The 15793-nt window shown below is 44.3% G+C and overlaps 1 protein-coding gene across 2 annotated transcripts in view; it reads left to right on the forward strand.

The window, feature by feature from the left end:
• LOC126284322 (UDP-glycosyltransferase UGT5-like) overlaps positions 1–11339 on the forward strand; it is a 76720-nt gene extending 65381 nt beyond the window's left edge. For both annotated transcript variants that reach the window (XM_049983163.1, XM_049983164.1), the window contains exons 5-6: positions 4106–4325; positions 10979–11339. In XM_049983163.1, the coding sequence (XP_049839120.1) occupies positions 4106–4325; positions 10979–11291 (533 nt within the window). In that variant the 3' untranslated portion in view covers positions 11292–11339. The remainder of the gene's footprint in view (positions 1–4105; positions 4326–10978) is intronic.
• The last annotated feature ends 4454 nt before the right edge of the window (positions 11340–15793 follow it).

Below are 15793 nucleotides of genomic sequence, written 5' to 3' on the forward strand. Positions count from 1 at the left end.
GGAAAGCGAACAACGGCCTGGTCAATAGCACTAATAAAATCAATAGTAGGCAGGTGTAGGAAGAAAGTTCATACCTTTCTCCAAAACCGACAAAGTAGCAGCATCCTGTTACCTGTCAGTTAAATTAATAACAGTCCGAAAACTAGTAATGTCATCGGATGTGGATGGTTGTTGGCGAAGTCGAAAAAATTTCGAAGATTGTTTCTTAATAGTGTTCTTCTGCGTAGAATCCGAATAGGCCCACGAAGCTTCATCAACTCACTTCCAGGATGCGGGAGACAGACGAGAAGAAAGTTCTAAATGCAAGAAATACAATTCTTTGGATATTAGATCCACCTGTTGACATGTGAAACGAATTCTCTCCCGTACTAACGTCACACTAGTACGTTTCTTGATCCTTTTTGCCATTCTAGTATCAATAAAGTGAGAAAATTTAGCAAATTTTGGAACACCACCTTCATTACGGTATCTCAATAAAAGATACAAGTGAACTCAGCAACTTCCTTTTCTTCTTGCGAACTTTATCAAACTTCTTAAGAAGAATGATCAGCTCCTCCCCGTAGAGGTTTCTTATCTAATCCCGTAGATTTTCCCGGTGTGTTATATGATTATGTGATTCACAGGTATGCTGCCGGTTATAATCGTCTTCAATACACGATATTTCGGCGATCCATCTGGCCGCCATCTTCAGGTGCGATCGCTGAGACACATTGACGCCGGAACCGAATGAACATCGAAACGGCGGCTACTGGGATTGTATACTCAAGGAATCCATCGAAATACGGTTATCCGATGATATTATTATCAGATACGGAACCCTGTTTTATCTGATTAAAACCACAACGGTCTGGTTTTCGACCGCCACATTTTAATCTGCGATTTATCACTTTCACCAGTTTCCACCGCCGGCGGCGCTGCAATTGTTTGCTTCGCAGGAGACAGCTCTTCCGCTTCTAGCGCAGGCGCAGTAGCCTGGACCCGGGGTATAAAGGAGCTTGCGTCTCTGATGTTTATTCACTTCTGACGTGATTGTGTCTCAGCGATGGCACCTGAAAATGGCGGCTAGATCGATCGCCGAAATACCGTGTATTGAAGACAATTATATCCGGTAGCGTACCCGTGAAGGACATAATCATTGTTTCTGGTTTAATGGAAAGCCTATCTTCGTTCCTGCGAAAACATAATTTGCAAAACTCGGATGTAGCACCTCGCATGCTTCTATGTGCGACAGCAACAAATTGTTGAGGTGAGAGAAGCCTTTCTTGTTTATAATGGGTAAAAACTTTTCTTAAATCTATCATAAGCTAAGAAAAGCAAAGCAGCTTAGCTCTTTTGTGCATAGAGTGAGAACAAATGCGCAAAATTTCGCACGACAATATAACTAATGATTCAGCGAATATAAAATCGTGCGAAAAGGTATTGTACAACTTCCACAACTTATTTAATTTCGTCGTCATCGTCAGCCGAAATGTTATCAGATAATTGAATCTATTGTTTATAAACTGTAAGTAAGCCAATAAAAATCATTTAGTTACGCTTACCGAGCTTACATTATTGTGTAAGTAGTTTTAATGTATACCGTACTCCACCTTACTAGTAGTACATGATTGAGCTTTCATTAGCTCAGAAATACGCACAAAAACTATCTCTTGTACAATCTGAACTAAGTCGATGTATTGTAAATAAAATTATCTAAGAAGTGACACACCCATGCACAATCATACTATTTACGGGGCAAAGATTTTGTAATTAGGACAAAACTGCCAAACCATATAGTTATAATTTCATTGACAAAAAATTTGTTAGTTGATATGATCGTGAAGTAGGGTATCGAATTATAGAAGCCGATAGGGGTCGCCAAATTTGAACGACCTACAGATGAGAAACATGTAAATCCACCACTAGTTATGGTACTAAGAAGACAGTTTACAACTGTTCGCTCTTATGTACATCTACATCTACATCTACATGACTACTCTGCAATTCACATTTAAGTGCTTGGCAGAGGGTTCATCGAACCACAATCATACTATCTCTCTACTATTCCACTCCCGAACAGCGAGCGGGAAAAACGAACACCTAAACCTTTCTGTTCGAGCTCTGATTTCTCTTATTTTATTTTGATGATCATTCCTACCTATGTAGGTTGGGCTCAACAAAATATTTTCGCATTCGGAAGAGAAAGTTGGTGACTGAAATTTCGTAAAAAGGTCTCGCCGCGACGAAAAACGTCTATGCTGTAATGACTTCCATCCCAACTCGTGTATCATATCTGCCACACTCTCTCCCCTATAACGCGATAATACAAAACGAGCTGCCCTTTTTTGCACCCTCTCGATGTCCTCCGTCAATCCCACCTGGTAAGGATCCCACACCGCGCAGCAATATTCTAACAGAGGACGAACGAGTGTAGTGTAAGCTGTCTCTTTAGTGGACTTGTTGCATCTTCTAAGTGTCCTGCCAATGAAACGCAACCTTTGGCTCGCCTTCCCGACAATATTATCTATGTGGTCCTTCCAACTGAAGTTGTTCGTAATTTTAACACCCAGGTACTTAGCTGAATTGACAGCATTGAGAATTGTACTATTTATCGAGTAATCGAATTCCAACGGATTTCTTTTGGAACTCATGTGGATCATCTCACACTTTTCGTTATTTAGCGTCAACTGCCACCTGACACACCATACAGCAATCTTTTCTAAATCGCTTTGCAGCTGATACTGGTCTTCGGATGACCTTACTAGACGGTAAATTACAGCATCATCTGCGAACAGTCTAAGAGAACTGCTCAGATTGTCACCCAGGTCATTTATATAGATCAGGAACAGTAGAGGTCCCAGGACGCTTCCCTGGGGAACACCTGATATCACTTCAGTTTTACTCGATGATTTGCCGTCTATTACTACGAACTGCGACCTTCCTGACAGGAAATCACGAATCCAGTCGCACAACTGAGACGATACCCCATAGCTCCGCAGCTTGATTAGAAGTCGCTTGTGAGGAACGGTGTCAAAAGCTTTCCGGAAATCTAGAAATACGGAATCAACTTGAGATCCCCTGTCGATAGCGGCCATTACTTCGTGCGAATATAGAGCTAGCTGCGTTGCACAAGAGCGATGTTTTCTGAAGCCATGCTGATTACGTGTCAATAGATCGTTCCCTTCGAGGTGATTCATAATGTTTGAATACAGTATATGCTCCAAAACCCTACTGCAAACCGAGGTCAATGATATAGGTCTGTAGTTAAATGGATTACTCCTACTACCCTTCTTGAACACTGGTGCGACCTGCGCAATTTTCCAATCTCTAGGTACAGATCTATCGGTGAGCGAGCGGTTGTATATGAGTGCTAAGTAGGGAGCTATAGTATCAGCGTAATCTGAAAGGAAACTAATCGGTATACAATCTGGACCTGAAGACTTACCCATATCAAGCGATTTGAGTTGCTTCGCAACCCCTAAGGTATCTACTTCTAAGAAACTCATGCTAGCAGATATTCGTGTTTCAAATTCTGGAATATTCCATTCGTCTTCCCTGGTGAAGGAATTTCGGAAAATTGCGTTCAATAACTCCGCTTTAGCGGCACAGTCGTCGATAACAGTACCATCGGCACTGCGCAGCGAAGGTATTGACTGCGTCTTGCCGCTTGTGTACTTTACATACGACCATAATTTCTTCGGATTTTCTACCACATTTCGAGACAATGTTTCGTTGTGGAACCTATTAAAGGCATCTCGCATCGAAGTACGTGCCAAATTTCGCGCGTCTGTAAATTTTAGCCCATCTTCAGGATTTCGCGTTCTTCTGAACTTCGCATGCTTTTTACGTTGCCTCTGCAACAGCGTTCGGACCTTTTTTGTGTACCACGGGGGATCCGTTCCATCTGTTACCAATTTATGAGGTATGAATATCTCAATTGCTGTTGCTACTATATCTTTGAATTTGAGCCACATCTCTCATGTAATAACAAGATTTTCTTCCACAAAGATCGTTTTCACCATAACTAATTCATGATGGAGTGTCAGTGTGTATTATGTTAGGCTAATTTTTTCATATGGGGCCACCATTGTTTTGCGACCTAACTCTCAACTGCTTTAAATTCCAGCTCACAAAAACATGAAGCTGTTCATCACGCACGGTGGACTCGGCAGCACGCTGGAGGCCGTGCACCACGGGGTACCCCTGATTGGTGTCCCCGTGTTCGCCGATCAGGACATCAACATGATCAGGGCGGAGCAGCACGGCTACGCCTTGAGGCTTCAGTTCAGCAACATCACGGCTGACACACTTCTGTGGGCGATCACGGAAGTACTTGATAATCCCAGGTAAGCAGGCATCCGATGCTATTAATGTAAAACGCAGGCAGTGTGTAGCCAGCCCCGTTTACATTAGATACAGCTCGATGGTCAGATTATCTCAGCTCATACGTTCCCGTTGAACCTCTGGAGCTTCCTTCTGATCATCAGTGCAAGCAGATTCTCGTCTGTCCAAATACGATTTCTGCTCGAATTCACGGTTGCCGCCGCGATAGGACGTGCATTCGTCGGCGAAATTTACGAAAGTCGGGAATTATGGCTGAAGGGTGCAGTGCTGAAAATGTCGTTGCAGAAAGTGTACATTTTGCGAGTGGTTGTCCAGTAGTGTTACCTAGATATTGACTTCACATGTTAGTAATACATGCGTCCAATTGTGCACTATTTGGCGAGTGCTGATTGATACCTCCTCTTAGAAATGTCTCAACATGCTTTCCTTAAAGGGTAGTGGTGGAGTGGAGTGTTGACGACGACATTCAACCGATTGGATACCTCATGGCCGACAGAAATGCAGAGTAATTGATCCAGTGTTCTGGAATTAAATTCTCAGTACCACAGTATGGCTGTACATACAGTAAAAAGTGATAGAGAAAACCCACTTTGCTATAAGTAGATACAAAAATTTGACAAACATATAAAGCGGAAAATATTTCAACTCTATGGTATCTCTTTCTCCCAATTTCTGCGAATATCGAATGAAGCAGAGAGTTTCATAAACGTGAAGCAGTTCTGCTGTTGCCATCTACATTTCCTCAAGCATGCAGTTTTTCGCTCACTTTGATACTTGTGCAGTGGTCGTAATGCTGTCAACAACGTTGTTGCTCTGGTAAACAACACTACAACCCAGTTATTAAGACGACAGAGGACTGTGGAAAGACGAAGAGACTGTGGAAAGACGAAGAACTTGCTCAAAGAGCGTATTAGAAGCAATCTGTAGAACGTCGTAGTTGACTGATGCGGATACCAAACAAGATGCTTGGATGCTGTTCTTCTCAAATTTTGACGCATCATTACGCCCAAATTATGCAACTACACACTGGAGTTTCCTCTCGAAAAATCTAGTTTACCGTCCCACGCAAGATAATAACCATTGTCAGAATAGTTCCTACGCTGTTCAATAAGAAATGATAGCGAATGTGAGAAGTCCAGTGTCAGAATTACCCTACAGTAACTTTGCAAATTCAACACGTATAAATCCGTTGAACTGCCTGACATAGGTAATGGTATGCCTGATATATTCCTGTAATATTTATCTTCTTATGGACTCTATTGCCGTTCCACTAGCTGTAGCTTCTAGAGGACGCTGTTTCGAAATTGCTACTAAGTTATACACAAGACATGTTCGACTGGAGAGACAAATGTACAAGCTTGTGTTCGAAGAATATTTTCCACGTGACCGGATATTGTCTTGCAGAGTTACCTGAAACTCTAGTTCTCTACAAGCTCGATGACACACATCTTGTTGCCGGCTGGAGTGACCGAACGGTTCTAGGCACTACAGTCTGGAACCGCGCGACCGCTACGGTCGCAGGTACGAATCCTGCCTCGGGCGTGGGTGTGTGTTATGTCCTTAGGTTAGTTAGGTTTAAGTGGTTCTAAGTTCTACGGGACTGATGACCTCAGAAGTTAAGTCCCATAGTGCTCAGAGCCATTTGAACACATCTTGTTTGTTTCAGCGGGCCCTCTGCGTTTCCGTGTATTCCAGAGAGAATTCTATAATGTGAGCTTACGGTATACTGGACGAGACTGAAAAGTGCAGTTATTATTTTCAAGCGGACAACTAGCCATGAGGTTCTTAACGGAATGAAATCGTCGGATTGAAAAATAGTTTCGAAATTTCTCCAAACGTTCAAATGTTTCAAATGGCTCTAAGCACTATGGGACTTAACTTGTGAGGTCATCAGTCCCCTAGAACTCAGAACTACTTAAACCTAACTAACGTAAGGACATCACACACACCCATGCCCGGGGCAGGATTCGAACGTGCTACCGTAGCGGTCGCGCGTTTCCAGACTGTAGCACCTAGAACCGCTCGACCACCCCGGCCGGCTTCTCCAAAGCAATTCACTAAACTGCGTGAACCCGAATTCCATCGACAATATTTCAAAAGTTGTTCATGAGTGTTTTTGATCCGGATACCCGTGGTTTCCAGTGGCTTGTTACAGAGTGACCATATAATAATGATTTATTCGGTTTGTTACCCCTATTAGCTTTGTTTCTGTAAAAATATTTTCGCAATAATCGTAAAGCTTGTTACCCACTTGCACTAAAATGTGCAAAAGATATTTCTGCGTCCCTTAAAATACGGTCCCACACACATAGCTACATGTACAGGCACGTGGATCAGAATATTTAACGACCGTGTGGCGCGTACCTATATTTGACGTGTCTGTGTCTGTTTTCCTCTCGGCGCTTATGTTTTCCTCGCCGCAACCACCAACTACAAGTAAAGTCCTGTAACTGCTCCATCAACTACTGGTTGGGGAGGCATACACGAATGAAGACCACAAGTATCTGGAAAATATCTGTGAGTGTACTACCAGGAAACACTTAAAGATAGGCTACTTTGTTTACAATATGTTTTAATAATGCAACAATCACAATGTGTGAAATGTACTTCAGCCTCAGAGATCTAACTGTCTGTTAGTAATCTGCGAATTCCATATATCACTATAACGATTTTCACTATCGAAATGATATGGCATGAGTCACTTTACAGGATAAGTACATATGATCAGTTTTCACGTTAATGAACATACCATGTTTTCTTTTCTTCTCCTATAACTAGGCTTAAGAACTAAACTTTTAACAATCTCCCTATTGTTAGACAAAAATTCGTCCATAGAATTGAAGAAATTCTCTAGGAGAAATGATTTTACGTAACACTGAAAAACTTTCTTTGCGACCAGACTGACATATTGGCACTGGGCAAATAATGAAAAATTTTTGTTGCTGCATATTGAACTCCTTTCTGAGCCACAGGCAATTTTAATAAGTAACAAATGCCATTTTTCCTCTAGTGTTGTAGGTAAGGACATCACTATTATTCTGAAACTGTGATACATTGTTGTGACGCAATCCTTTAGCGAATATATATATATATATTCCCTAATATACATACACGAGGGTTGGAACTTAAATAGTGGCAACTATTTATGCACGACCGATACAAAGGAGTTACATGTTTGCAGCTATTACTGTCCTTCAAAGTAGTTAACATCGTTGTGTAGAACCCTTTGCCAGCTATGTGGAAGGCCTAGTATACCGTTAGTAGAGCCTGTTCTGTTGATGGTGCGAATGGAGCGGTCTAAAGTTATGGTGATTCCCGTGTACGACTGTGATGCTGTTATCCTAAAGCATTACGTTCCTCCACGGCAGGCCGTCAATACACAATATTACTGTTCGTTTTTGGAGCATCACTTGCGACCAGCTTTGCGAAACAAGCGGCGACACTACCTGCTCAACCCACCCATCATTTTGCACGACAGTGTTCGGGCGCAAACGGCACAAGCTGTAGCTGCTCCGGTAGGTCGATGGGACTGGGAAGTACTGTACCATCTACCATACTCCCCAGACTTAAGTCCTTCTGACTTTGTTTTGATTCCGAGGATGAAGGAACAACTCGCTTCAGAACTGTTCTAGAGATTCGACAGGGAGTAGACCATTCCATTCGCACCAGCAACAGAACAAGCTTTGCTAACGGTCTACTACGCCTTCCACATCGGTGGCAACGGGTTCTACACAACGCTGGTGACTACTTTGAAGGACAGTAACAGGTACAAACATGTAACTCTTTGTATCGGTTGTGAATAAATAGTTGCCACTATTTAAGTTCAACCCGCGTATATATAGTTTCGCCTTGAGTTCTGAGAGCGTTTCTCGTGGAGAACAGCGGTTTTTCTTAGTACTTTAAAATGAACAAGAGTCTCGACCACAAGAAACGTTTATTTTCGTGGTTTACGATTTCGGTCAGTTACTAACCATCTTCTTACATCATACCATGTTGGTAATCTGTGGCGGTGAGCGGAGTAGGCATTACGAACTGCAAGACCGTTAACTGATAAAGTGCTCACAGTTACTGACCATCTTCATACCTTGTTGGAGTCCGTAACTCCTGCTCCGCTCACCGCCACTGCTTACCAATATGGTATGAGATATGAAGATGGTTCGTAACAGACCGAAACCGGTAACCGGAATAACAAAGGATTCTTGCGGTCTAGACTATTTATATTTTTTTATGGTTCGACCCTGGTTTCGCCACGTGTTGAAGACACTCACCACAGAACTCTCCGAACAGCCGACAAGTCGCGGAGTTTCCGAAATGCTCGTGCCGATCCTCTGGGCTATCACAATCAGCCATCTGTCAAACTCTGATAGATCACGCGTATTCCCTATTCTACACACGCGCGGTGCGGTCACTGATACTATATGCACCGTGCGTGTGCCTGACTAGCAGTCATTCCTCGCCAGGTGACGCAGCTATCGGCTGGACAGGGATTTATATCCATAAGCAGGTTGGTGGTCACTATGTTCTGGCTGATGAGTGTATATTGAAAAACACATAGAACTGGAGGGGAGGGGGGTGTCCAGGTATTTTCATCGGGTCTGATATTAGAAAGAAATGCACGGAGCTAAGTTTGTTCCAGTAAACATACGAAATAATTCAGGATACACAATTTGCAGCATAAAACCCTGCGGTATACAGCACAGAAAAACAGCGAATACCTACTCAGCATATTTTATCATCTCGCCACTTCTGCTGATTCATAATGGCGTATGACTTTCCGGAACTGTCTTGGCTGCATAAAAAATTTACCTAAGTTCATTGCCTGGAATGTTATCCCAGCAGTAAATCGCCTCAGCTGTCCCACATCATACGGCCGACGACTGAAAATGCCAGTGATCATACTCAGTACTGCGAGCATTTCCTCCTTTTTAATTCGGGGCAGGCCCCGTTCTACCCCTCAGATGATGTATATCACCTCTCCCCTTTACGTGTGACGACAATATTCTTTTGACTTTGTAAGGTCCGGGAAATTATTTCCTAGTTTGAGTTGTAGGCAGTTCTCTGTGACCAAAGACCACTGGTTGCGTGACTATTCCTTCGTGGCGCTGCTCGCTAAATGTTAACCCTGATTCAACAACCTGTTTCTTATGTGCCGCGGGTATACACTACTGATAGCTGCCTACCACTGGCTGAGTTGAAGAAATGCATAAGTGTTAATAATGTACATGTCAGATGTAAATACACTACTGGACATTAAAATTGCTACACCGCGAAGATGACGTGCTATAGACGCCAACTTTAACCGACAGGAAGAAGATGCTGTGATATGCAAATAGTTAGTTTATCAGAGCATTCACACAAGGTTGGCGCCTGTGGCTACACCCACAGCGTGCTGACATGACTAAAGTTTCCAACCGATTCCACATTCACAAACAGCAGTTGACCGGCGTTGCTTGGTGAAACGTTGCTGTGATGCCTCGTGTAAGGAGGAGAAACGCGTACCATCACTTTTCCCACTTTGATAAAGGTCGGATTGTATCCTATCGCGATTGCGGTTTATCTTATCGCGACATTGCTGCTCGCGTTGGTCGAGATCCAATGAGTGTTAGCAGAATATGGAATCGGTGGGTTCAGGAGGGTAATACCGAACGCCGCGCTGGATCCCAACGATGACAGGCATCTTATCCGCATGGCTGTAATGCATCGTGCACCCACGTCTCGATCCGCGAGTCAACAGATGGGGACGTTTGGAAGACAACTACCATCTGCACGAACAGTTCGACGACATTTGCAGCAGCAAGGACTATCAGCTCGGAAACCATGGCTGCGGTTCCCTTGACGCTGCATCACAGACAGAAGCGCCTGCGATGGTGTACTTAACGACGAACCTGGGTGCACGAATGGCAAAACGTCATTTTTTCGGATGACTCCAGATTCTGTTTACAGAACCTTGATGGTCGCATCCGTGTTTGGTGAAATCGCACATTGGAACCGTGACTCGTCATCGCCATATTGGCGTATCACCCGGCCTGATGGTATGAGGTGCCATTGGTTACTCGTCTCGGTCACCTCTTGTTCGCATTGACGGCACTTTGAACAGTGGCCGTTACATTTCAGATGTGTTACGACCCGTGGCTCGACCCTTAATTCGATCCTTGCGAAACCCTACATTTCAGCAGGATATGCACGACCACATGCTGCAGGTCCTGTACGGGCCTTTCTAGATACAGGAAATGTTCGACTGCTGCCCCGTCCAGCACATTCTCCAGATCTCTCACCAACTGAAAACGTCTGGTCAATGGTGGCCGAGCTACTGGCTCGTCACAATACGCCAGTCACTACTCTTGATGAACTGTGGTATCGTGTTGAAGCTGCATGGGCAGCTGTACCTGTACACGCCATCCAAGTTCTGTTTGACTCAATGCCCAGGCGTATCAAGGCCGTTATTACCGCGAGAAGTGGTTGTTTTCGGTACTGATTTCTGAGGATCTACGCACCCAAATTACGTGACATGTCAGTTCTAGAGTAATATATTTGTCCCATGAATACCCGTTTTTCATGTGCATTTCTTCTTGGTGTAGCAATTGTAATGGCCAGTAGTGTATATATTTGATTACCTGTATACGAAATAAACTACCTACCAACGGCGACACGGCAGGTACCGGCAGCAGGCGCAGCAGCTGTCGCGCGTGTTCCACGACCGGCCCCGGGCGCCGCTGGAGGAGGCGGTCTTCTGGACGGAGTACGTGGTGCGCCACGGCGGCGCGCCCCACCTGCGCTCTCCGGCGCTCCACCTCTCTTGGTACCAGCTCTGGCTGCTCGACGTAGCCGCCGCCGTGGTGGCGGCCGCCGTAGCGGTGATGGCGATACTGGCAGTGGCAGTCAGGGCTGCCGCCGACAGGTTATCCAGCAAAAGACTGGCAGCGGCCCTCCGTAGAGCTGCCATCGTGGGTTCCAAAAAGCACATGTGACGACTTCTGTGATGTATTTCCTTTTTACAATAAAAGTGTCACAAAACATTCTGTTTGTACCTAGCAGTCCTGTGACTCTTTTCTGCTTTATTGTTATTATATTCCCCCTCGTCCCATTTGAGCAAAGTGGTGGGCTGGCAGTAGCAATACAGTCCACTCGCTCTTCTGCCAGAAGACTTTTGTCTCTAACAAAAACGCAAAAGAAATACGCGACAACATAGCTATCACGATTTTAAAAGCATAGTAAATGATAATGCAAGTAACTTACTGAACCGTGTATTTACTTTCAAAACTTTTTCTTAAGAATTTACTTTATTTACTAGTGATTCATCGAGCACATTAACACATTTAATCACACTATGTGAGCGTGGAAGTAGTTGCCAGGGAGTAACTGATGAAATAAAAACGAAATTGCTTTTAACAAATGGGAATTTTATTCCTAAAATTATTTTTATGAAACAGATTTGAAATTATAAGCAACCTTTAAATATCAAGTTACAATTTATTCAGGGGCAGAAAGAAACAAATTTTTGAGTGTATGAGCTTTCTGGCTGAGCACCTTGCCGCTCCCTTTTGACACGGCCGTAGTCACCACCGCTGACAACAACCTTTTAAAGACTACACTGCTGCAATTCTGCAACACACCAGATTACTTTAAACAAAAAATTTTAACAATTCACACAAGCGCTCCCCGTAGGATGGGTGGAAACGGTACAAAACACTAAAATTGAAGTATTAACTTTGCCACAGAAGGTGCAACTTGATTTTAACTTCTAAGAAAAGTCTTACTGTGAAAGGGTGGCTACTTTATACACTAACATGACCATTTAAACGAAAGCCCATGAAATGCAATCTTACATCAAATTATACAAGGTTGGCAAAACATGCTCTACAGTACACATATACCGCCTCTCAAGATGATAGGCAAGATAAAAAAACATATTTCAGGAGTTAGGCCGTTACACTTCAAGCAATAAATTCGTTAACACACCGAATCCGACAAAAATGGCAGGGGCAGCTCTTAACGTACGGCAGATTGAGAGGGAGATTACTGAACGACCCGAACCGCAGGTTACTCTAACGGGCCCCTACTCCACAAGGGAAAAACGGACCACCCAATTCATAAACAACCACCTTCCCGCGGCTGGGCAAACAGAGAAGAACGGTGGGACGACCCCAGAACAAAGCGGCTGTCGACCTCACCAAGAAAACAAGTAGAATTTAACAAGTAAATGAAACAACATGTCACCAATAACTTAACTTCTAATAAACTGCGATTTCTGGCGAAGACCTGACGCCGCACCCCGAAAACGCTCTCCTGAATCCTCCACTGCCAGCGTCTTCAACGGACGCAGGAAGGTGCGCCGATCTCCCATCTCACGACGTCGCAGCTCGCACCGGCCAGCCCGATGTCGTGGGTTGACTCCTATTCCTCGCGTGTCGGCAGCGAATCTACTAGCCCCGGCTATACGTGGCGACCTCACATGCGCCGAAGCTCAAGGAGGACAAGTCATCTGGCATCTCGGTGCGCGACTGACCAACCGATCGATCCAACCGCCAATGACCGTTGCCTGAGTAACTCGATCAGACTGGCGGCCTAACGCGCAAACCCAGATGGAGGAACTCAGCCCCCGACCGGGTGACCACTCGTTGAGTTCTCTCACTGCGCCACAAATTCGGACGAGAGACTGACTCCAGACTGACTCCAGACCCACCCAGACTGCCCGACTCACTCCAGAGTGACTACTGGCGAGCTCATGGCGCCCCTTAGATGCACGTGAACAGGCAACCTTTCCCCTTTCACACCAGAGGGAGACACCAAAGCTGCGATTGCCGCAGCGGTGCCACCGGCAGAAACAGAGGGCGACTGCTTCACACTACGCGCTGCGACACGCTCTTCAAAAGAGCAGTTTTCACCACGGCTCACTTACTGTCTTCATGAACGATTTAAAGGCCCTGATAAAAATTCGGACAGACAGCACAGTTAAAACCATTGAAGGACACTTGAAGAACGTTAAGCACTGGACAAACATCAAAAACCACTGAAAACGACAGAAGAGACCCTGAACATTAAAAACAGATCACCGGATACTTTCAGCGAGACTGGAAAAGAACTTCTCATGGAAGATAGATTCTTGGTGAAAAGGAAGATGGGTCTGGAGGTATATAGAAGAGTAGTGATGATGAGGACTTGAAAGAGGTGGTTACAAAACGTGGGTGGCTCTTGGGAACACGTAGAGACGGTAAGGGGGGAGGGGGGTGATTCAGGGTGTATACCTGGGCACAGTTCGTTGTCCAGGAGAGAGAGAGACGGTTTCAATTTCTCTGGGACACGACCTGGAGGGTGTTCAGGTGGAAGGTTGGTGGGGTAAGTACGTAGACAGTCCTATGAATCTATATCTACATAAAGAGGGTCAGGGGAAAAACCAGGTAAGGCAGTTTATTTTTCAAAATCGAGTTATTGTTAGAACTCGATTCAGAATGATCATAGGCATCTGTTGAGAGGATAAAACTGAAAAAAAGAAAGAAGCCAAGTGAGTCCAGAGATAGTAGCATTCAAAGTTTTGCTGTAAAAGGAAAGAACCAGGCAAGTCAATTTTTCAGGGTAAAGAAGCAGGCCAGTTAGTTGTCACTCATCCGGCCATGAGAGAGCAGAGCATGCAGAATTTCGATCCACCCTCCCTCGTTCAGTAATCAGGACAAAAGGAAAAACAAATGGAAGGTGCAAACTGCGTAGACTTTGCAAAAAATATATATTTCCATTTGTTGAAAGAAATTACATTTGTTTTCATCAGTTACCCACTGGCAACTTCTTCCACGCTTACATAGTGTCATTAAATGTGTAAATGTAAATAACTAATCGCTAGTAAATGAAGTACATTCTTAAGTAAAGGATTTCGAAAGTAAATGCACGGTTCACTGTGCAATGATCTTGGGGAAGTTGATCGTTATTACTTGGTTGCTCTACCTGGATACCATCTGACTTCATTCATATGATGAAATGGTCAGCAGTTGATAAGCGCTCTTGCCTGTGTGCTCTAGTGAAGGAATAGCGGTAAGCTTTACCTGCGTTCAAAGGAAGAGGGTGCCGATTTAAACGACCGCAGTATAGTGTACGGCGCCGGTCGGTCGGCGGCAGCGTCCAGGTAGGCTGACTAGCGCCAAGGAGTCGTTGCTGCTATGGGCAGAGCACTGATGACCGGCAATGAAGCAGAGGATTGGCTCTTGTTAGGCAGGAAGCCGATGAGACGACTGTGTGTTTCCGTGGGACAGGTCAGTGGAGCCCAGCATCCAGACTCTGCTACAAAACATATTTGTGAAGGCACGAGGCTTTTAGGGAGTGTATGGCCGAGGTTTGGAAAGTTCGAAATGGACCCGACAGGGGAGATAACGATCTTCTTATGGAGGGCTGTGGTTCCATCCAGGTCACGCTATAAGCAAAAGATACGGCGTAAATTACGGCAAGAAAGCAAGAATGAACTGATTGTTGGTGTTAATAACGATCATCCTCTTTTACCTCCTCTGCATCACTGCAGATGACGTGTCACTGAGCACATTTGTTCTGTGCATGCAGTACACGTGAGGCGCCCAGATGTTTGCACTGCACTGCGTGGAATACGAAAGTTCTGTTATAGTTCACTAACCTACTGTCTTCAGGTTGATGCCCCAAGTGCAGAAAACAGGTCGTAGGTTCTTTATCATGAGGCTGAAACTGACTTTTAGCGAGGTTCTGTTCTGAAATAATGTATCACTTCTTGGGGTTGCCACTCGCGTATTTTAATATAGCCACACGAGAAGACTGCATGATCTTAATACAACACCTTCTGATACAGCAAAGTACATGATCAAACACAATGTTTACAAAAATTTATCTGTACACTATTTGTGGCACGTGTCTGTGCCTTATGACTACCGGAATGCATCTTTTAATACTGAATACTGGCAAACACATCCTGCGACAGACAACATGTCTGCTCTTCTCGACTGCCTAATCCAGAGTGACTAACAGCCCGAAACACTGCGCGCAATACCAGAAAAGGCGTGACTCGAACGCTTCGGAAGTGTTTCGTCTGCAATTTCATCAGTCTTTTGTTTTTCATTTAAATTGTTTTTAATAATTCTAAAATGACTTATTGATAGTCAGCTGTTGAGAGATATTTATATTAACAAGTGGAGTCATTCCAATGAGTAGTTTAACTAATAATAATAACTATGCTTTAACGTTTTGGCTCCCTTGCTCCGAACACAGCAGCCAATCACAGAGCAGTAACATTATGCAGGTGGTCTTTCTTAAGGGAATGGTACCGAATCTAACATCTGTCACAGGTGCCTCACACCACATTTCGTCATCTATATACTTCTTACGTCTCCACTGCTCTGGGAACAGCTTCTTGGAGCCTAATGTGATGGCTGACTAAGCCAGAAATATTTAAAAAATGCGTGGTAAAGAGGCCGTGAAGCTGAATCTTTTTTCCTTGTCTTCCAATTAATTATTTAACATT

This window comes from Schistocerca gregaria, chromosome 8 (assembly GCF_023897955.1).
Source record: "Schistocerca gregaria isolate iqSchGreg1 chromosome 8, iqSchGreg1.2, whole genome shotgun sequence".
Classification (NCBI taxonomy): Eukaryota; Metazoa; Arthropoda; class Insecta; order Orthoptera; family Acrididae; genus Schistocerca; species Schistocerca gregaria.